This window comes from Durio zibethinus, chromosome 6, assembly GCF_047325235.1.
Source record: "Durio zibethinus cultivar Kanyao isolate XHJ-2024 chromosome 6, ASM4732523v1, whole genome shotgun sequence".
NCBI lineage: Eukaryota > Viridiplantae > Streptophyta > Magnoliopsida > Malvales > Malvaceae > Durio > Durio zibethinus.
In genome coordinates, this window is record NC_143167.1 from 26,575,633 (window position 1) to 26,599,918 (window position 24,286).

General features: G+C 28.2%; 2 protein-coding genes across 3 annotated transcripts; both read right to left on the reverse strand.

Moving 5' to 3' along the window:
- Positions 1–4,593: 4,593 nt before the first annotated feature.
- On the reverse strand, positions 4,594–8,065 carry LOC111285507 (transmembrane protein, putative (Protein of unknown function, DUF642)). Of its 2 annotated transcripts, none has more exons than XM_089762430.1 (3): positions 7,913–8,065; positions 6,007–6,504; positions 4,594–5,386 (listed from the first exon to the last, which is right to left on the reverse strand). In XM_089762430.1, exons 1-3 carry the CDS (start codon positions 7,995–7,997, stop codon positions 4,860–4,862), a joined length of 1,110 nt encoding a protein of 369 aa, XP_089618556.1. In that variant the 5' UTR covers positions 7,998–8,065; the 3' UTR covers positions 4,594–4,859. The 2 variants fall into 2 exon arrangements, with proteins under 2 accessions (XP_089618556.1, XP_022730722.2); XM_022874987.2 differs by having other exon boundaries at positions 7,898–8,065.
- A 12,208-nt stretch (positions 8,066–20,273) lies between these two features.
- On the reverse strand, positions 20,274–24,215 carry LOC111285391 (cytochrome b-c1 complex subunit 7-2, mitochondrial). Its single transcript, XM_022874818.2, has 4 exons — positions 24,015–24,215; positions 23,766–23,923; positions 23,023–23,070; positions 20,274–20,637 (listed from the first exon to the last, which is right to left on the reverse strand). Exons 1-4 carry the CDS (start codon positions 24,106–24,108, stop codon positions 20,569–20,571), a joined length of 369 nt encoding a protein of 122 aa, XP_022730553.2. The 5' UTR covers positions 24,109–24,215; the 3' UTR covers positions 20,274–20,568.
- Positions 24,216–24,286: the final 71 nt, after the last annotated feature.

The window sequence follows — 24,286 nt, forward strand, 5'->3', positions numbered from 1 at the left end:
ACTTAAAAAAAATAAAAATAAAATTCTGCCAAAATATTTATTTAGAACTATTAAGAAAATCTTTAAATTAAAGAATTATCTTAAAATTCTCCATCGTCTAGGCAGAATTTAAAATAACTCTTTTCACTTAAGATTTAACATAACAATCCTTAAAATGAAATAGCACTCTTTATAGAAAATTGTTGGTGACTCTCCAACATCTAGGCAGAGTACCAAGAATTATTTTTTTCGGAATGTTATTTTTATTTTATTTTGTAATATCATAATTTTTTTTAAAAGTAGTACAAATAAAAATTAAAGACAGAATAGTACAAATAAATATTGATAATAACATGCTAACGTATGTATGCCAATAAATGTTATGAAATGCAATTTAAGAGTTGGATTCTTAAGTATAATGAGATCACCCCGACTCTCCAACATCTAGGCAGAGCTTAGGTGTAACTGTTTATATTTAAGATCCCAATTTACTGCTATACTTTTTATTTATTAATCTTATTATTAATGTAAATTAAGAAATCGTGTGAAAAGACTTAACGAAGTAAAATTTCTTAAATACCCCATCATCTAGGCGGCATTCGGGAATAAATTGCTTCAAATAAAATTTTCACACATGTCTTTAGGATTTTTAGGACTTTGGATTTTAGGGATTTTGAATTTTTAGGGGTTTAGATTTTAGGGATTTTGAATTTTTAGGGGTTTTAAAAACTTAGGATTTTGAAAATTAAAAATTATTGTTTAAGGTTTAGGTAAAACGCGAACATCTTTAAAAATCTCCATCATCTAGGTGAACTTTCGGAGTAGGTTCAATTTTTTATAATTTTTGAAAACTAATTAAAAATTTCTTATATATATATTTTTTATGAAAATTTATTAATAATTACCCAACATCTAGGCAGAATTATTTCTTTAGAAAAATATTTTTATTCCCTCCAACATCTAGGTAAAAATTATTTTTTTGAGCATTTTAATATATTTTTAATTATTATTCACTTTCAATTTTATTACTATTAAAATAATTAAACATTTATTCTAACAAATTTATAAATTTATCATGCATAAATATAAAAAATATATTTAAAATAACAAAAATAATAATATATAAAAAATTCAAAAAAAAAATTTTTTTACCTGAACCGGACCGGTCAATGGTTCGATCAACGCTGGTCTGGATCGATCTGATCGATTTTGTGGTTCGATCGGTGGTTCGGGCGGTCCAGTGGTTCGGATCGGCTCAGACCGGTTCACTGGTTGGCTGAAGGGGGTTGGCGGATCTCAGGTCGGATCCGGGTCCACTCGCGGATCCTCGCTGGTTGAAAACGGTGTTGTTTTGGCCCTATGCCCAAAACGACGTCGTTTTGCTTTTAATTTTTTCTATAAATAACTTGAAAATTTTTTTTTGTTCATTTGGTTTGTTTCAGAAAAAAAAAAGAGAAGGAGAGAGAGAGCTGAGGGAGAGGTCCGCAGGCTGATCGCCATTCGACCGTCGGAGCACCGCGTCGGCCGCCGCCTGGTCCACCGTCGGCGGTGGTCACCGGTGCCGAAAAATGGTGAGAAGGTCACCGAGGACTCCTCTAGATGCCCTCTTTCCAAATTCGATCTCCTTTTCACCGGAAACAGCCCCGATCAACGTAGATCGAGGCTCAAAGTTTCTGCTTTCAAAAAATTTTTTTTTGTTTGTGTTGTGGAAACAGGACTGATGTAATTTTTTTTTTTTGCTTTTGCAGGTAGCTTCGGCGTTGGGTTCCTCGTCGATTCGGTGAGGACTGTGTTATTTTTTTGTTTATGTTTTTTGTTTGTTTTTTTTTTTTTTTTTTTTTTTTTTACGATTGGTGTTGTTTCTTTTTGGGTATTTTGGGTGTTTGGGAGTATTTTGAGGGAGGGGTGGCTCGTTTGGTGATTTTTGGCAGGGATGAAGTGAACGGGTTCCTGTGCGTTTGAGAGAGATTTCGAAAAAGATGGGGGTTCCTAGAGGTTGAAGGGAATTCGAGCCTTCAGAAAAGGTATCTGAGAGAGAGGTTGAAGGGGATTCGAGCCAACTTCTTTTTTCCCCCCGCTTGAAGGGGAAATGGCTGGAGATTTTTAAAGGCTTCAATTAGGGGTATCTAGGTGGCTGTAGGGTAGTTAGTTAGTGGCCGTAGGATGGCTGGTCGGGTAGTTGGTCGAGGGTTGGTTCAGCGCCGTACCAACCTCTTGACTTCTGTCTTATTTTTTTAATTTTTAATTAATATATATTTTATTATTATTGTTATTATTATTATTATTATTAGTATTAATATACTTAAAATGAAAATAGTAGACCCGGACAAAACCGGTGTCTACAAGATTATTTTATCTATAATTTTTTTTATTACAATTCTACATTTTTTCAATTATAATAAAGAATCATGCAGAAACTCACCGGAATAAGTGTGGGTTTCATATTAAATTTTGATGAAGCTCAAGCAATTTTGAATTGCGATTAGTTAATTGTACTGCAATGATTGTAAGTGATATGTGTTCTGTTTGAGTTTAGTGTAAAAAATAAATTATCAAAGTGGTTAAAATATTGGGTTAATATCATGAATAATCCTTAAATTATATGAAAATGTTCGATGTTTTACTTGAATTTTAAAATTTTTTAATATGATACTTAAATTATGAATTTGTTAACTAAAATAATATTTACCTCTATCGTAATTAGTTTCAAATGATAATATTAATGGACAAATAATTCTCTAATTATTATATTAATTAATAAATTCATAGTTTTGAGATCGTATTAAAAATTTTTAAGTTTTAAATATCACATTAAATATTATTATATTTTGTGAACCATTCATCACATTAATCCTAAAATATTCCATGGAACTAAACAAAACAGGATGCTCAAGTTATTGAAGATAACGGGTATTTTACCAAAGCCACCCTGACTGTAATTGTACAGACACACACTTTACTAAAATGTTTTTGATAAAACTCGAAATTCAACACCAAAACCCTAAACCCGTCATTGTTAAGCCATTTAGTAAGATACAAGTGAGACAGTGTTAGCCAGTCAAAGTGGCAGCTAAAGAGAAGGCTTGTGAGCATATACATCTGCATCTTTAAATTTAAGCACCATTTTCCCCTTCTTGAATATCAGTAAGAAGAATTGAGGCTTCCTCAAGCTGCCACTGATATCATAAGCTGGAGAATTAATTGGCCAAAACAATCACCAGAATTCACCAGAAATCAGAATTTTAAACTTTGCTTCAAGGCCTGCTTATATTAATTGGCGAGAATTCTAGTGTAATTTTGTTTGTTAGTCATTTAACAGATGGTTGGTTAGTGAGTGAGAAAGTATGATCCTTACACTGAGAAGCAAGCGGAAGATTATAACTTCAATCTATCTCGGGTTCGAAAGGCAAATATTCCACATTGTACCTGAAGTTTTGCACCATCGAAACGGAAACAGTGCAGTTATTTGACGTATTTTCGTATATATGAACCCTTCCATATATACCAGACTAGACCATCCAACAAAAAGTTTCTAGCTCTGCCGCTCTCTGTATGAAACTTATTTAATGTGTTCAAAAGACGCATCAAATATGCTTTTTGATGGTGTTCGAGTGTTTATATAATGGGCCTTGGACAAGCCGACGGATGATGGAAGAAGTTCGGAGCTATCAAAGAGCAAAGAATAATCGGAGTTTGAAATCGGTCATACTCTGATACTCAAATTAATGAAATATTAAAGACAAAATATCAGAATAACATGATCCAGAGTTTCTTTTTTTACCTTGTATCTTTTACATCTCATACTTGCTAATATTGGGTTTGAAAGGTTTTTTATTTTGAAGGGACTGATGTAAAAGTATGGTGAATTAATAAAAATTTAATAAGAAAAAGTAATGTTCAATAAAATAATAATGTAATTAAATAAAAAAAGTTAAATTTCTTTTTATGATTAAAAGAAGTTTCTTGGATATTTAAGAACAATTTAAATCTAACTAATAATTTTTTAAAAAAATAAAGAATAAAGGTAATACATTAAAAGGTTGAATTTACAAATGAAAAGTTTGATAAAAATAAAAAAATTTTATGATGTACATTTAAATTTGTAATTTTATGTGCACAATATATGTAGGTGGTTGAATTTTTTTTTATTGTATTTTTTTTGCCTATATAAAAAAAATATTTTGATATAATAATTAATGTCAACATATTTGTTTAATTAATTAAAAAAAATTCAGGAACTAAAAATTCAATGAAATAATAATGATTACATTAAAAAGATAAATTTTTTATTGAAAAAGAAAAGAAAATCAAATTATTTATTGCATCTACAAGTAAAATTTTTAACAATTTAAAAATTTTATCATATTATTACCATTGTTCCTAAAGAAGGACCGAATCATTAATTTTTGGCAATAAAATATAATTTTATATTTTTTGGATGAAAATTTATTTATCTTAAAGTGATTTTGATGAACCAATAGGGAGCCACCGATAAGGAGCCAGGGCCCCTGTCAGTCTCCTCTGGATTAGCCTATGTTGTAGGGATTTAATTGTATAATCTCCTTCTCAAATAAATTTAGTGGATAGTGGTTGAGAACTATGAGTAGATTAAAATTAAAAAAAAAAAAGCTAAAAATGAATAGTTAACCAATTTTTTTCCTTATTCATAAACACGTAATAAAATCACACTAGTAAACTACCCTGATATTCTATATATACTCTAATTTTGTAGGATTAAGAGGCTAATTAAACTCACGGGAAAACCATTGATTTTCCATGCCAAAAATTTTTTTCTTAGCATAGCAAAACATTCAAAATATCCAGATTCTAGGCCATATCCGTCTAGCTTCATTAACAGCCCCGGAGCAGTTCGATCATCATCAACGTTTACGGAGACTTAATAACTTCACATCGTCAACAATAGGGCCGCATAGAGAAGAGTAGTCATCACTCCTCATAGTGTAATACGTGCTAAGGAACATGATTCTTGTCCTGTTGGAAACAGCCTCGAATATAAGCGCAGCACGCTTGAATCCACCTGTGCCCTTTGACTCGTATGGGACTTTGAGTGTGGCTTTTCCGGCGAATGCCTCCACTACCAAAGAACCTACACAAGAGTTGTTAGCGTCTCCTACGGAGAATGAGAGCCTGTATTTTTTGCCAATGATGGTTCTTGCTATTTGAGTGATGGCACTCTCTTTTCCAGCTACTAGCTCCACTGCTCTTCGCCCTTGAGGCACAAAGTAATGGGCTGAATCAATGTATTTAACGGCCTTGAGTGATTCAACTATCCAGCCAGGGAGAGGGGAGTGGTCATCCTCAATGTTGGGTGGTATTAGGGTACCCCATGGAGTGTCGGGGAATATATATGCACCTTCTTCATAACCAGCATTTTTCATTATGTTCTCTGCAGAAATAGAAAATTGAAAAATTAGTCGTTAATTCGCTATGCTATGACACCGCCTATGACGTTTGAGATCAAAATTCATAGTGGAAGAATAGCATTCAATGTCATGTGAAATGGGAACAAGGTGTAAGGTATTTCGTTAGTTTCTTAAATGAAATTGTCTGTTTGACAGAACCATTGGTTTCTTTGGTCTAAAGGATTTATGGGAGGGAATGGCTTGGCTTGAACCCAAACCTTCATGCCTGCTTTATGGTTTCTTTACCGTCAAGAATCTGAAGGAGAACTATTATGGGCTTTTATGGCTTTCTCATTATACCAAAAAGAATGTGGTTATATTTCTAGCAGACGAGCGCCACATAATTACATAGACTCCTACAGCAGGAATGACCTATAATTTGGGCAGTCTCCTTCATAATTGTAGCCCATTAAACAGTTGCTTTTGCCGGTTGCTCCATGTTCTTAAAAAAAACAGTAGAGCAGAAAAAGACTGCAACCAAATTTCTATATCTATGAATTCCCCCAGGTACGTGAATTCGAAGAAACAAATTTCAATCAGTGCTAATTAACTAGTGTTAGAAACATAGAACAAACAGTATTTCATGGTGAAAAAAAAGACATACTGTTTGTTGGTCTGGGAGGATATAAAGCCTTGATAGCAACAGCATCAATGAGTGGTCCACAAGCTGGATCCTCCTCCACTCCCGGGTTGTGAATTATCAACACTACAACATCAGATCCTGCTCTGAATGCCCATGCATAGCTGTCCCAACCGGTGCTGCTATACACCGTCTGGATAGGCAGCAAACCGGAATCCGGTGCCACAGTTACATTCAATCGCTCCTCTTGAGCACAAGTCCGTGCTGCACTGAATGTGATGGAGTAGTACATCCCTTTGATCACCTTTATCTTCTGCTTGATGGATGCCTCGTTTCCGAGCCTGACTGCATAGGCTCCCTCGGGCACCACCAGCAACATGTCCCCTTGCTTTTGCCCAGACTTTATGTATTCAACAAAGCCCTCATTTTCCCATCCTGGTATTGCATAGCGTCCCACAACCACGGTGCCCCTCATATTTGCTGCATTTGGGGCGAGCTCAAAGTTACCATTATCTAATAGCCCTGAATTCAACAATCATAGAGAAGGCCATGAAATATTAATATCCAATCTCACGTTTTTCCACGTTAAAGCCAATTATGTCTTTGTGCCATATGGGCAAAATTAAAAATGGACAAGACTTCAATAGCTCACTTGTTCTAGTTTCTTCAGTCAAATTTTAAGTGGTCCAGAAAAAGAACACAGACAGTGAGATGTAGATGAAAAGATGTTCGAGTGATTACATAAATAATATGATTGAAAGCGAAAATGCAAAGAAATCAAGAAACAGAAAGCTATTCAGCAAGGTTTTGGTAATCTTTCCTTAAAATAGTAAAGTACAAGCCTATAACAAGTTATCTACTGCTAGCAACAATTGACGTTAATTAATACTATATTTTAACATGCATCGTGTTCTCCATCTAAACTGCATAGTGTTCCTAGAATTTATTATATTTGATCATTTATGTATAGTATCATAAATAAATATGAGTAAAATATTAAAATTATTATATTATATTTTATGTAAATATATTAAAATATATTTTTTATTTTTATTAAATTTATTTACACATTTTATTAAAATCTTAAATTATATTATTTTTATATTTTTTCATGTATTTTTTTATTTTATTATCATATCATGTTCCAAAAATCTGCTCCTATATATTAGAAATAGGTTAATAAAACAACAGTGCCAAAAAGTTAAAATAAGATATTTTAAGAATAAATTGGCATGGCTAAAATTTTCTGCTTTTGAGGTTGGTGGCTGTGCCAAATATCCCTGAAAAACTCTACAGTTAGACTCTAGTCATGAATTTAAGTCTATCAAACACCCAAATGACCTTAAATACCCTCCATCAATACGCAAGAATATCGGAAACAGTAAGGTCAACACTTGTCATTACGAAAATCACCAGCTCAATCTTTCCAATCCTACAAGTAATGTCTTATTAAAGTCTTGGTTTATATACAAAATAACATTCTTGTACTGTACCAACCAAAAATCCCAATTTCCGTCTCCATATTCCTCCAAATTCAGATAAGACAGGTAAGAAACAACTAGTTAGAGCAGCAGCTGCTTGAATCAGGACACATCTATATCACCCAATAGTGTTCGGCCAAAAGAAATATATATATATATATATATACATATCATACCATTATTAAAACTATAAACATGTTGTAATCAAGGTTTACACAAATTGTCTCCAAAGCAAAAATGAAGAGAAGGTACAGAGATTTTTTAACAATATGAAAAAAATCATCTTTAATATTGTTTAAAAAATTTAAAAATGCGTCCAAATACAATATATATTATTGATAACAATTATGTTATTTGTTAATAAAATATTAAAATTTTAATTTTAATATCTAAAACTTAAATTCTGATAACATCAAATATAAATATATATTTACCGTCGGCCACGGTACCATTCCTTACGGTGCCATTGGTAGCGGAAAGGGCGATATGGCAGGTGGCGTAGAGGAGGACCGACAATACGACGAACAGTTGCATTGCTGCTAGTCTTGTGTAATTTACAAAATAAAGCAAAAGAAAAAGTGAGAGATGCGTGAAAGTGGCTCAGGGCAAAACAGAGGAGAGACAGGGCTTATATAGATGCCCAGCTATAAAAAAATCCCTAACATTTTGGCAAAATAACGAAGTTGACATTAGTGAATGTGTCTTCACGTGGGGTTTTCTTTGACGACGGAATTGCCCTTGGGGTTACAAAACAAAATTGAATGATCTAAAATTTTGTGGTTGTCTTCTGGCGGAGGTTGAAGACAAAAGCTGTTAAACATCACATGGTTTCACTTCCAAAGCTGTTGCAACGCACGCAAAGGACACGACCATCTAATTAAAAAGCCTAACTCTCCGTCGCATTCTGAGGACATTTTCGTCAATTGATATCTCTTTTAATTAATTAGAACATTTGGTTTTAAAAATATATTTAACATTTATTTCCTATATATGGGCTGACTAATTGATTTTTCATATTCTTAATAAATTATTTTTTGTTAAAAAATGAAAAAAAGATTATAAGTACAAGAATTTAAATCTTAAATTTTATGTGTACCAACAAAAAATTATTAAGATCAGTACATTTATTCACCTTAGATGTTATTTTTGCTTTCAAGATAAAAGACTTAATTAAGGAATTTTTTCGATACCTAACAGCTTCGTCATTTATTAATTAGGGCATGATGCTAATTAATAGACATTAATTTTGTCTTTCGTTACTAAGAAGTGTCATTTCATATGGATAAATTGATTTTGATGCTTAAACTGGGGTTATAATAGTTTAGTTTGATTTTACTTATTTCAATTAATACAAAATATTTTAAATTTTTTAAAATTAATCTGAATCAAAAACATAACTTTCATTGAAATCTATTCATCACTCACTTCTTAAAATTTATTTTTTTACTATTATTTTAAATATATTTAGATATAAACTAATTATTTTTATTTTATAAAAATTTAAAATTTATATAAAAATTTATATTTTGATTTTTTTATTTTTTATTCAAAAATTAAACCGAATTGAATTAAAATATTTAACATCTAAACCATCATTGAATCAAATAAAATATCAATCTAAATCAAATAAAAGACTGCAGTTTCAATTTTTTTTTCTCAAACTTTAAAACTAAGTATAAATAAAAAAAGAGTTGAAAATACAATTAATAAGATATAAAGAGCATATATACATATATAAATATATAAATATATATATATATATATATACTCATACATACTCATATATTCACCATTTGAGTCATTCTCCCTTAAGGAATAACTTTCAAAACTTTTAATAGACAAAAAGGGCCTCATTTTTTCTTTTTTTAATATTTGTTGATTCTTAATTATTAAAAGTAAAAATTTAATATTTTACCAATAAATTACAGGTTTGATAATAAATTTTTATTTACAGCCAAATGTAAAAAATCACTTGGCATGGAAAATGAATTAGTAATGACAATTAATTAATCAATATTTATAACCTTGAGGCTCCATTTCCATACAAATTCCTCTTTCTCTCATCTCTAATGTTTAGTCTCCCTTTGTATTAAAAAAAAAAAAAAAGATTAAAAAAGATTAATTAATTTTTTTTTTGAGATTTTTTAGTATTCGAAAATTACTTTAAATTTTGATTAATTCAAAGTCAAGTCGGATCAAATTCTATATAAAAGATAATTTTTTTTTAAATTTATCTTTTTTTCATTCATAAGATTTAAAATTAAAATCTTATTTAAAAAAATTGAACTCAAATCAATAAACATCTGTAAAATCTTTAGCTTTATTTAGTATCATTCGGAAACTGAATTATGAAGTCAATTAATGCAGAATTGTTGGGAAATGACAACATAAGGGTGTATTAATCAGGTGGTTGACAAGGGACGTTTCTGTTTGGATTATGCTGCAAAAGTGCAAAGCATACCATTTGCACTGTAGAGTATTGTGCCACATTATCCCCAAAATTCCTCGAATCATTAATTAATTAACTTGTTTAAATAGGGTGATCAATTGTTTTAAAAAATTTTAGCTGAAGACAGTGGGTGAAAAAAATTTTAAAATAAATATTTTTCAAGATTCAAACTCGAGAGATCTATGATATGATAGGTGATTGATTAAACTATTATATTTAAGTTTTAAGAATTTTTTTCTTTATGGAAATTTTTTGGTGCATTAATGTATATTGGGTATAACTTTGTTAATTATCTGATCTTATTAGCAAAAATTTAAGAGGAATCCATTTATATAGGTGTAAAATTAATAGAATATTACATTATTTCATAATTTTATATATACTTATATTTTTTTTGTGCTTTATATATATATTTTTATATATTTTAATTTAATTGATCTATTATGTGCATTATTCATATAAACCATTCATACTAAATTTTAAATTATTAAAAATATTTTACTATTTATTTGATATATATAATAAAATTTTAATCGCTAAATATATATTAAAATAATATTCTCTATAGATAAAAAAAAGATATCAGATTTTTTTTTTTTATGAAAGATATCAGATTATTTTTCTACAATATTTTCAGAACTTAATTGGGTTGAAAAAAAAAAAATCAAATCACAATTGTTCAATTCTATGGACACGAAAGCTCTCAGCATTTTGCAATTAACTAATAAAAGTTTCCAAAATTAGCATATTACAAAAAATGTATTTCGTATCAATCTTATATAAAAAATCAAAATTTTTGGTGAAAAAAAAATATTGACATGTGGATAACCTTTATCAATTATCACGTGTTCTATCTTAATTATATTTATTCATATTTATTTTTTTTAAAATTGATATAAATTGATTTGCTTTTATATAAAATTTAAAATATTTCACTGTATTAATTATATTATTTTTCTTTAAATTTTCAATTGACTTACATTTTATTTTCAATAAAATGTCTTAAATTACAAATCAAAACTAAATCAATAATACATTATCATAAAAAAATTTCTTAATGGTTCACAGAATTAATAAATACTATAATTACAATCATTAAATACATTTTTAATTATTCAAATAACTTCTACTGAAATCTAATAAGAAATATTACAAAAAAAATTTAATAACTACTAAAATTACGATCAAGAGTTGATTCATTAATCAATTATTTGATTCATTCATATTTGATTAAATATAATTTTCAATTGAGTAATAGATGTTATTCATATATAAATCTTGCATCTTATATCTTATATAAATATATAAAAACCAAATTTTTAGCAAAAAAGGAAAATATCCAATGTGCATGGCTTATAATATTGAAATCTGGACAATTTTTATCAATCGTCATGTGTCCTATCTTAATTATATTTATTCATATTTATTTTTTAAAAATTGATATAAATTGATTTGCTTTCATGTAAATTTTAAAATATTTCAAAGCATTAATTATATTATTTTCTTTTAAATTTATAATTATATTATTTTCGATAAAATGTCTTAAATTATAAATAAAAACTAAATCGATGATACATTATAATCAAAGAATTTTTTTAATAATTCATAGAATTAATAAATATTATAATTACGGTCATTAAATACATTTTTAATGATTCAAATAACTTATATTGAAATCTAATTAGAAATATTATAAAAAAATTTAATAACCACTAAAATTATGGTTAAGAGTTGATTCATTAATCAATTATTTGAACCATTCATATTTGATTAAATATAATATCTAATTAAGTAATAGATGTTATTTATGTATAAATCTTATATCTTATATAAATATATAAAAGCTAAAACTTTTGACAAAAAAAAAAAGTCTAATATTTGACATGTAGACAACCAATATCAATCATCACATGTCTTGTCTTAATTATAGTTATTCATATTTGTTTCTCTTTAAATTGATATAAATTGATTTGCTTTCATATAAATTTTAAGATATTTTAATGTATTAATTATATTATTTTCTTTTAAATTTTTAATTGACTTATCTTTTATTTTCAATAAAATGTCCTAAATTATAAATCAAAACTAAATCAATGATACATTATAATCAAAGAATTTTTTAACGATTCACAAAATTAATAAATATTATAATTACGGTCATTAATTTTTTTTTAATAATTCAAATAACATCTATTGAAATCTAATTAGAAATATTATAAAAAAAATTTAATAACCACTAAAATTACAGTTAATAGTTGATTCATTAATCAATTATTTGATCCGTTCATATTTGATTAAATACAATATCCAACTGAATAATAGAAGTTATTCATGTATAAATCTTATATCTTATATAAATATATAAAAGCCAACACTTTTGGCAAAAAAAAAAAAATCCAATCCAACGTGGATGACCTATAATATTGACATATAGACAACATTTATTAATCATCACGTGTCCTATATTAATTATGTTTATTCATATTTATTTCTCTTTAAATTGATATAAATTGATTTGATTTTATAAAAATTTTAAAATATTTCAATGCATTAATTATATTATTTTCTTTTAAATTTTCAATTGACATACCTTTTATTTTCAATAAAATATCATAAATTATAAATCAAAACTAAATCAATGACACATTATAATTAAAATTTTTTTTAATAATTCATAAAATTAGTAAATACTATAATTATGGCGTTAAATATTTTTTTAACAAAGAATTTCTATTAAAATATAATCAGAAATATTATAAAAAAATTTTATACCCACTAAAATTACGATCAAGTGTTTATTCTTTAATCAATTATTTGATCCATTCATATTTGATCAAATATAATATCCAACTAAGCAATAGATGTTATTCATGTATAAATATATAAAAATAATAGAATGATTTTATATATTTATATAAGATTAATGATACATTATAATGTTAAATATTCATTTTTGTTATAAAATCAATAGTACATTATAATGTTAGATTTTATATGTATGGGTTGTGATCAATAAGTCATACATCCCATTTTATCTTATATAAATATATAAAAACCAAAATTTTTGGTAAAAAAAAAAGAAAAAATCCGATGTGAATAATCTATTTTTTTATATGTGGATTGTTTTGAACAATTACCCTACATTTAATTATTTTGATTTGACTTCATGTACATTTTTTTTAATTTAAAAAATATTTGTTTGGCTAAATTAAGTTATTTATTCTCTTATATATATATATATATATCAAATATTCTTGCATTTTATAAATGTGTTACAATTAAATTATCTTAAATTATTTTCAATCAGGTTCAGTTCTTAATTTTAGATATTAATCATGTATACTATAAATAAGAAATATGCGTTGAAAGCATTAACTATTTAATAACTGTGATTTTAGTATTTAATTAAGAAATAATTTATGCATTTATTATCCTAAATGAATATAAAAGGCATATGATGCTAAAAATTCAAACTTAAAATAAAATTGGAAATATATTTTCATATTTCTTTCTATATAAGTATTAATTACAATTGATATAATTTATTATCTTACAAGAATTTTTCAAAATATTGTGTAGACTTTTCAAAATAAAAGATATATTACATAAATAATTAATAATCCATTATAATTTTTTGCATAAATGACTCAATTTATAAAAATCTCTCAAAATTCTCATTATAAATAGAAAATCCTTTATGTTAAAAGTACTAAAAGGTAAGTCTTCAAAAGCCTCCAAATGTATTGATTTCATTATAATCAAACAAAATTTTGATCACCAAGTTACATGTTTTTTTATATTGATAAACTTTTTTTTTGTTATGTTTATCAATTGATTTTATTTCTCTTTTATTCACTTTTTTATGCATGTCCATACTCCATTTATCCATTCATTTTCAATATTAGGTTTTTTTTAAAAAAACTTTTGAATGAAATAATTTCATATGTTTTATCTCTTTTTAGTTTTTAATCCTTCGAGATTTTATCAGATTTTTCTTCATGACTAATAATGGATGAAGACAAGGCAAGATTTTTTAGTTAAATTTGAAGTTTCTTAGAATTTGGCATAACTTTTTACTCTCCTATTTACCTTTCATTTATAGTTTTATCCATGTTTAATATGTAATATATGATTTCAATCCCATTCATTAAAGAATGCTAATTCAATTTAAATTACTTTAACCTTTGTGAATACAATGTAAGAATGGATACCACCTATCCAAGGTGTGTTGTTATTATTACGAGTTTTAGATGTCTTATAGCAAAACAAGGGGTAACACCAAAGAAAAGTTTCTACAAAATATTTATTTTAAGTGGAGTAAATTTCTATCATTTGAAATCAAACATTATTTAATTATATATAAATACCACTATAAGATAAGATATGATACAAAGTATTTTTCTTTTTATTATATAAGAACATATTGATTTATAATATTTTTAACTTTCATTATTTTACATTGAAATTTTTCATATAAAATTTATTAATTGTATTATTTATAATTAAGTTATATGTATAATTACATATTCATGTATGGCATGGGTTTAAAACCAATATATAAAGAAAAACATAGCCAGAAACAAGAGGCATTATAAAACCTCCTGTAAAAGTTTTCAAATTAAAAGCCATAATCAGTCTAATATCATTTGATTTGAAATTTTACGTAAATGATAAGTATTGATTTGAAACTTTATTTACATAATGGGTATTAACATATTGTTAAATCGAACAAGCTATTTGTTAAAAAATGTCAATCCTACATAAAATTATAAAAATATAAAACTAATAAATTTTATATTGATATATCTTTATCTCTCTTTAAATATTATTTAATAATCGCCTTTTTCCAACTCAAATAATTATTAAAAGATTAATAAGACACGTAAATAAAAGGGAAAAAAAAGATGATGATAATGGTGGAGTGTGATTTATTTATATTCCTTTTATTTAAAAAGATTAAAATAATTTTGTGCCAAACAGAACTTTAAGATTTAAACTCGAAACTTTCAAAATGGAATATTAAGCTGTGTAACAGCTAGGGTTTATTTGTTTTTTTATTTTCATGATACAGGAATGGCATTTACCAATTTATCATCTTTAATATACTTGACCAACAATTCCTTTATTACTGGCCTAAAGAATTTAACCTCAAAACTTAAAAGAAATTTGAATGCTGACTTTTTTTTAATGATAATTACACATAGTATGATACGAAATGTAGTGAAATGAATTAGATTATGTGCTTGTCATAGCTAGAAGAGTCAAAACCAATAATATTATGGAGCTCAATATAACATGATTCTATGAAATATAAACATGATTTTACAATTATTAGAATTTAAAATTTAACTCAAAAGCACGTATATTTAAAAGATGTGAAAAAGCATAAACGAAATCAATAAAATTATTAAGGGCATTTTTTGATTTAGATGACAAAATGTATATATTTTTTATATTAGAGACTGTCAATAAACAATTAAAGATATTTATAATTTTTGAATTAATTTAACATATTAGATCAATTTAACATGTACAACATCATGTCAGTTTGACCACTTCATCAACTTGCTCAACAAATCTCTTTCGACGTTGACTTATTACTCATTAAGTGGATGATTGGCATTTAAGTAAGCTTGACTTACGAAGTTATTTTGACTACAAAGTTGACCGTGAGTAATCCAAATTGCCCCAAAATCCTTCACCTTTAATTATAAATAAAGTTATTAGGTATTATTTAGACATATGACATACTTTTCCCTTCATATTTTCTTCTTCTTATTTTTTTCTTCGTCGATTTTTTATTTGAACGTCAGAGTCCAAACAGAAAAAAAACTCTCAGCTTTTATCCTTAACCATTTTTTTTCTTATTTTTACATTTTCAGAGCTTTATCTCTTAGTTTGAAGCTCGACACCAACAAAAATCATAAAAAAAGTCTAAAATAATAAATAAAATTGAGAAAGAGACTGAATTTTATATTAAGGGGCAGAAATAATAACTATATAATATCATCAAAATTTTTTTTGGGGAGATCATGGTTCCCTGCTACCCCTAGATTAGCCATTGTGCGAAGGGATTATATAATAATATCAAAGGAAATCGAGATGTTCACATGCACTAGAATTGAAAGAGAAAAAGGCTAATCCACCGGGGAAAGAATAATTCATAATCCATATATTGTATGTGAAAATGACAAAAGTGATGGGAGAGGGAGTGGGTCTGGGGGCAGCTGATTTCGGGTTGTGATGGAGTTGGGAGAACGGAGAAAGAGTGAAAATCCCAGCTGACCTAATATACAAATCCAAAACCAAAAGCAAGGGGGGGATCGTGGCTTGTTTCTGGGCTTTCATGCAGAGAACAGCACATGGGTCCATATCCCCTTAATGAAAAACCTAACAAAATGGGTCCACCTGAATCTCAGTCTCGTCCCTTTGTGAGCATCTGCACGTGGACGACCGAGCTTATGCAGGAAATCAATGGATCCTTTGTCCTTTCTCTTTCTTTTTGATTATTATTATTATTTTTTTTCTCTTAGTCCTAATTTTAAATCCACCGCCACACAGTTATTCATAATTTTAAAGTAAAATGAACTCTTTTTCCTTATCAATCAAGGCCAAATCGCAAATAAAATCATAAATGTACATGTATTAATTTCATATAATAGTCGAGTGCATTTTTATTATCACCAACAGAGGAGAATTAGGATTATGTAAAATTTGGAGACACTCCTGATCGTAATAAAACATTATTAATTAAGTACTTCAGTTTTAATCCATGGACATTTTATTACTTTTTTGGGTATTTTGGGACAAAAATATTTACTTTGTTCTTGTATGATTTTGGGAATCTAGATTTGGTTGTTCAAGGTTTATATCCATGTCGGCTGTATAAATGGGAGAAAAAAAATATGATACAAAATCAATATTTTTTTTGTTCAAACTATATGGGAAAGCTCTACACCTTTAATTTGCTCAATCATTGAAGGATATATTATTATTATTATTATTACAAAGATATCATATCTTAAGAATAGGAGAAAAATGTTGTAGGTGTTGAGATTCGAATTTTAAATTTATTAGATGTCACCTTATAAGAATGATTATATAAATCAAATGAATTAATTTTCAAATTTAGGATATCACTTTCGGAGTATTTATTTTTTGTGTTTATTTAAAGTTTTATAATTGTTTAAATGTTAATGAGAATTTCTAATATTTTTCTTATAATTTTTGGCATGTAAGGTGGATAGTGTAGATTGATTTGTACACAAGAGTACTTGATGATAATTTTTCATACCATTCAATTTTTTTTTCATAATATCAAATTTAATTTTTTCAATAAAAATTATAACAATATCCATAGTGGATCTAAAAGTGTTGATTTTAACTTATCTTATTTTTTTAAGGTGAGACAAGTATATATATATATATATATATGTATGTATGTATGTATGTATGTATGTATGTATGTATGTATGAAATTCCACCATTTAAATAAAATTCCAAAATTCACCATTGATAAAAGATTGATGGGATTTGAATTATATAAACAATGTACTACGTACCTATATTCATTTTCGAAGACATCAATTATATAAAATATTGATGAAGTGACTAATACAAAGGAAAATTACAATTATAGTTAAATCCTATATATATATATATCATATAAATATCAAACAACAAACCAATCAAAAAATTAACATATAAAATTAACAAATATTTCATAAAAAATTGGATTAACACACATAAAATAAAATAATTTTAAATTAACCAAAAATCTCAAGATTTCAAAATCTTCTCCTCACCATTAAAAATGAAGGTAAGGAACCTTCATTGAATATAAATAAAATATTACTAATATTTGTTTGATCAGCAACTTAGATATAATACGATATCAAGTATTAAACTTTTTTTTTGATGATTAATTGGGAAGCAAGAAAAATTAAATGATAGGTGTGGATAGAGAAATGGTGTATGTATCTTTGTCTCTTCAATAGTGAATTAGTGAGATGCTTTAACATGATGATGATAAGAATAATAAAAGCATCAACAGTGATGTCATGGGACTTTGAAAAAGAAGAAAGGGAGAAGAAAAGAAACTTGAATATGGGTCCATTTAAATCTCAATGATACATAGTGGCAATCAAGCTAGCTAGGTATTCAGTATTCTTTTGCTTGAAAACATTATTGCAACGGTTTTTGGTTTTGAATATTTCGATCCTAACTAGATTTTTTTGGCTTAATTCGTTGCCTTAATCTTCCTTAAATACGATGATTGGTCCAACGATTAATTTAGAGCTAACTTGTTTATAATATCAAGCTGGATTGATTAAGAGGACAATGAAAAATATGGAGAAAAGCTTTTAGGGTTCATGAGCTCGTGCATGCATGAGCCACTGTTGAAACCCTGTTTGAAAGTGACAGCGGCGAGCACTGTCTTCTGAAATCTCGATTGGCTTTTATTACACATCTTTAGACTCGGGCCACAAAAGTTGAAGGGCGAACGGCACTGCTGATATTGACAGGGACCGACTCAATTGATGCTGAAAATTTGAAACCAAGCATTAATCTACACTCTGTGTCAAAGATGAACCCTAAATAAACAGTGATGCTGATATTCACTAACAGTAACGGGGTTCCTGATTCCAACCCTATATTTTTTTTCTTTTCAGTATTTGTTTTATTTGTTCCAAGAAAATTTGGTTTTAATGCATTTCAATTTAAAAAATCCATAAAAAAGCAAAATTTCAGTTTCAATTTCAATCTCGTTGTGGAAAATGTGTGTTTAAGATTGTTCATGAAAAAAATTAAAATCAAATAATATTAAAGGTATCTTTGATTTGTGCTATAACAAAACAAATTTTAAAGATGAAAACTTAGAACTTAGAAATATCGATAGCACCTTGAATCCAATATTAGTACAAATATTATTTTGAAAACTCTTAGCTTGTAACTCTTATTTACTTAACTCATGATCAAGACAACATTATGCCATTAAATTCTTTTTAATTCGTAATTTTTAAAAGTTTATCTAATATACATATCATTTGAAATAATGCTCAATTGACTAATACAAGTTCATTTTAGCCCTACATACACATACATGTACTCGTACGAGAAAAAGAAAATTTTGCATTTGCCTATATTAGTTTATAAATTATAAGCGGGAAACAACTACCGGAAGAAAGAGCATCGATCATGACATTAATGTAGCATACATACCTTCATTCACTCTCAATTTTATAAAGTTATAAATCCTTAAAACATCATCACCCGAGAGAGATGATTATTTCCTGTATTGTACCGTACCTAAAAAGATAAATTGGAAAAAACAGTGATGGAGGCCTACTACTTTCAATGATTGGAGATGGACATCCTAACAAACTTTGTGGTTTAAAGTTTCAAATTTCCATGCATTCACATCATCTCATATTGTACATCTGATAAGATATGAGGGGATAAAATGCATTCGAATCTTGAATCTTATCCTATTCTCGGGCAGTGCTGCATTGAAAGCATATGGGGTCTCTTGGAATCACATGGAAATGTCCATTGGGAGAACATCTTTCTTCAAGGCTTGAGCTGTGTACTTCAATACTTAAATAAAATTGAGATAGAGATGAAAGGGGACAAAAGATGAAGACACAAACCACCCATTTCCATATGGCTATGTCTCTCTACTTCGATTAGACACAATAAGTTTGGATTCCTCTATCACCAATTATTGAAACATGTCTAACAGGAACAGTCTCAACTGTTTATTTATTTATTTATTTTTGGTAAGAAAGAGCTGTAATAAACCGTTTACAACACAAGCTCTTGACCTCATAATACCCATAATATCCTCTTAATATCAAACCAAAGACAATGAAGTTTGACAAAATCAAACTCGCCCTCATAAGCTACTTTGACTAGAAAATATGCCCAAAAATGTGCTTCCCCATAACCATGAGAAAGAGATCGTCGCCAACCCAATGTACATGTCAGTAATATTTAGTTTTCTGGTTTATTTTCTTCTCTGCAAAAGAAATTGTCAAGGGAACTGTACCTCAATTTTTTGGAACATGAAACTGAGAATCATGCGATAGCTCCCTAACTTCCCAAGTGGACCATCGAGTTAAATGCTCGTATGATCGAACTGCAGGACAATCTAATCAATGGTAATTACCCATTAGCCTAAACACGTGTTTTGCTTCTCATTTTAGCCAAGTGGGCAGAACTCGAAAGACTAGTGTCTAAATAACGTGGTTTTAAGGGTTCCAATGCAGCTCATCCAGCCACCATTTCACTGGGACTAAAAAGCCTAATGGACTTCAACATCAATATGAAGCAGAAAAAGAAAACGACCAGGACAGTTTAGATTTGCTCGAACAAGGAAAGAACGTCCTTTAGATGGTAAGGCTGGTGTTTCTTGTAGAGTTGCTTGCACTCAAGCGTAAAATGCAGTTCACAGTTTTACATATTACTAAAACATTGGAAACAGACTAACCCAACCAACTAGTGATTCCATTTAAAAAAACTGACACAGATGACTGTGTCACCAACCAATTAGGAAAGGCAAAATTCATGTCCCTTATGCTAACAAAGCATAACATGACATATAAATCATTTGAATGCGAATTTCAACAGCAGTAGCGGCAAGAAGCTATAAGAACCTCAAGGAATAGTTCGCTGATACAGAGGCAAAGCTCCCAACGCTTCACGCTCTGCTCTCTCCTTCTTCACCTATAAAATACAAACAAAAAGAATCTTAAACACAAACGCCAACTCTATCCATTCATTTCACATTAAAATTCAAACTTACGTTTACCAAACAGCAAACTAGCTTAAAATTTCTAATACTTTATCATAAATAAAGTGAAACGCAAACACAAAATGTGTAAGCAAAAATATGATTGATAAACAATATAACATGTACATGTAACAAGTAGTATTAGCAAATCAAACTAGAAGTTTTCAACCATATAAACTTCCTCATTGGTAAATATTGCAACAATCCAATCATATAGACTCCCTCCCAAACAAGCTAATTAAGCAAAACAGAATTTAATAACTAAGAATTTAGCATTTTGACATGGACATGAACAACTGGAACCATCCATTTATGTTCAAGAACAACTTCAAATAAGGTTGGCAACATAAGATTTGAATTGGACAAAATTTGAATTTGGTCCCTCTATTATTTTAATTTGACAACGTTAATCCCTTTACTGCTATTTTAATGAATTATCCTTACACTTTTATTAAAATTCAATTTAAAGATAATTGATAACAATATTAAAATTGTCATTAATTTCAGTAATGTGGTCTTTTTGTTGACAACATGGCATGTAAACTTGAATTTTTACTAAAAATTATTTTTAGAATTTGAAATATTAATTACTCCTGTCCCATTTCGTTTGTCCAAGTTCGATTTTTTGGTCAAACAAGTTCAACTTTGACTATTAATTTTGAAAATTTTGAAATATTAATTTTACAAATCTTAAAATTTTTAATTTCATGATTTTATTAAAAATAATGGTCAAATTGAATTCGTTTGACCAAAAAAAAAAAAAGAGACAAACATAATAGAACAAAAAGAGTATTATGTAGTAAAAATAAATATTTTTTTTTCATACTAATATGTCACACAAGATCAATAGGGATGTTCATATTTTGATTTTAACCGAATTAATAAATCTAACCAATTTAATTTGGTTAATCGGTTGGCAACCAAATTAATTTTAATCAGTCATTAAAAATGATTTTGGAAAAATTTTGGGTTTTAGTTAATTTAGTTTGAAAACTGAATTAACCAAAATTTTAACCTAAATATAAAACAACCAAATATAAAACTAAAAATACATGAAACAGACAGTAATACTTTGATTATACTTTGATTTTTTTTAACTTAATACTTTAACTTTTTTTTTTAAGTTCCTAATCTACCCTTAAATCTCCTAACCTACTACTTACTTGGTTGAAGATGACATTAAGTGCATAAGTTCCTTCGAACACACAACCTCCAAGTAATAGTTCCAATGAAATTCCAATTGATCCAAATGTTAGTAGGCTAATACTTTAATATTTGAATAGTTTGTTCGATAATTTTGTTTAGTTTGTTTCAAACATGAGAAATTAAGAGTTTAAAATATAATTTATCTTAAATATATTCTATCATTTGATTAATTTGAAAATTAACCAAATTAAATTCAATCAGTTAGATTTTCAAAAATTAATAAATTCGGTTTGACTAATAAAAATAAAATAACATAATTCGATTAATTCGGTTCATTAATTAACATAATGAACAACCCTAATGGTCAAAAACTTAACCCACTTATCATGCCGTGTCATCACTAAAATGCCAAATCATCCAAATTAATGGAAAATTTTTAACAACGCTATCAATTGTCCTTAAATCAACTTGTAATAAAGGGACTAATATTGCCAAATTAAAATAGTAGCGGAACCAATTTCAAACTTTAACCGTTACAATTGTTAAGACCCCAGAGGATTAACATACAAAGATTGTAGTGATATCTAATTAAAATATCACAAATAAAAAGACAGTTCAATCCAATATAACCACTACCAGACAGCTTTCCATTTCAAATAATGGGTACATCAGAATTAACTCTGACATACGATCATAAGGATTACAGGTAGTATTATGAGTAGTAAAACTGGGAAAAAGCCTAATATAAATGCAATACAAGCAGTAACTCCCTACTTAGCCAAATATATATATATATATATATATATATATATATTAGAACCCAATTATTTTATCCATTAAGCTTGTCAGAGCATACCAAGTAATAACACAATTATTCTACATATCTAGATTGAACATACTAATCGCTACACCTTACAGATTACTGGTCACATCATGTCGACATTACTCCTACTATCAGTTTTTCTAAAGTACCCACGTAAGATACATATTTGACACCTCAAAGTAGGCTATGAGTGTATGACCTTCATATTAGGAAATCATAGAATAAATTAAATTAAACACACCTATGTCAAACGTGTAGAGCTGTCCAAATTCCATAAAACAACAAAAGCCAAAAAAAAAAAAAAAAGAAAAATGAAATCTCAACAGAACTTTATTATTCAAGAACTTACAAGAGCAAGCATATCTTGAAGATAACTCCTAAATGGTGTCTGCATTTTCTGCAAAGGAACGATAAAATCCAATGAATTGTTAAGACCTCACAGTACATTCATGAAGTGAAGATACATTTTCACATTAAATAGCACTAATTAGCTAATGCTACTTTTTTACTAACACCCTTTCTCCTTACAAAATGAAAAGTATGGCGAGCATACATGGATTAGAGTTATAAACATCAACAAAAATCGACATAGATTAATCATATTGAAACAAATTATGCAATATTAGTTCCTCACTCTACATCTGCTTTGTTTAATAGCCTTGGACGAATTGAGCTTTATGGGTAAAAAAAAGTTTCAACATTGTTACTTCCATTCTAATAAACCAGAAAATTTAGGCTTTCTGTATCCAATGGTGGTCACCAATTGATTTAGGAAGCAAAAATCAAGTACCAACTGTAGCAACAAACCATACCAAAGAAATGACCAGAATTATTGTACCTTAGTTATATCCCAATACGAGAATATATCCATACATAAAATATCAAGTATACTTTTTAATTTAAAAAATGCTTAAACAACAACGGGATATACATTTAATGGTAATAGGATTCATTCAAGGTTTCTGACATTTAATAACTATAATTCTTATTTTACAGAAAAACAACAATTAAAATCTCGCAAATTAAGTACTCAAATAAAATTCTCAAAATTCTAGACTGAAAACTTTAAAAATGAAAGAGAAAAGAGGAAACCTGAAGATTTTCGGGGAGATACTCGTGCTTCATGGAGAGGTCCATCGCACGCTTGAGGCGTTGGTTACGGGCATCCACGATCTCACGGGGCAGCCGATTCAACGCCTCCTTGATATCCAGATCGTAGTAAGGATCGTATAAATCGTCGTAGCGAAGGCCTAAACAAATTCATTCTCCAATGAGTTTAATTGAATTTTAAAGAAGAAGAAAAAGAAGAAATTAGGGTTTGGGTTTAGAGGAAAGTCGTACCGTATTTGCGGAGGCGATTGGAAATGGATTTCATGTGCAGAGCCGCCAACCAGTTCTTCTTTGGATTCAGAAATGACCGAAAAAACGACGCCATTTTTTTTAACTCTTTCTTTCTCTCTACCGCAGCCTTGTTCCGAGCTGTCTCCTTTTTATTTTGTTTTCTGAAGGAAGGGTTTGTTGCACTAATATGGCAATATATCATCCCTAAAATAATAAGCTCATTATTTCCATATATCATCCTTAAAATACCATAATATATAAAAATATATATA

Bases quoted from the DNA above. Each gene is read 5' to 3' on its own strand.
- LOC111285507 (XM_022874987.2), bottom strand. From the start codon at position 7,997: ATGCAACTGTTCGTCGTATTGTCGGTCCTCCTCTACGCCACCTGCCAT. The intron at 6,505-7,897 runs GTAAATATATAT...TGTTGAATTCAG, and splicing joins GAATGGTACCGTGGCCGACG to GGCTATTAGATAATGGTAAC. The intron at 5,387-6,006 runs GTATGTCTTTTT...CTATTTCTGCAG, and splicing joins TCCTCCCAGACCAACAAACA to AGAACATAATGAAAAATGCT.
- LOC111285391 (XM_022874818.2), bottom strand. From the start codon at position 24,108: ATGGCGTCGTTTTTTCGGTCATTTCTGAATCCAAAGAAGAACTGGTTG. The intron at 23,924-24,014 runs GTACGACTTTCC...GAATTTGTTTAG, and splicing joins CAATCGCCTCCGCAAATACG to GCCTTCGCTACGACGATTTA. The intron at 20,638-23,022 runs GTAAGTTCTTGA...TGTATTTTATAG, and splicing joins TTCAAGATATGCTTGCTCTT to GTGAAGAAGGAGAGAGCAGA.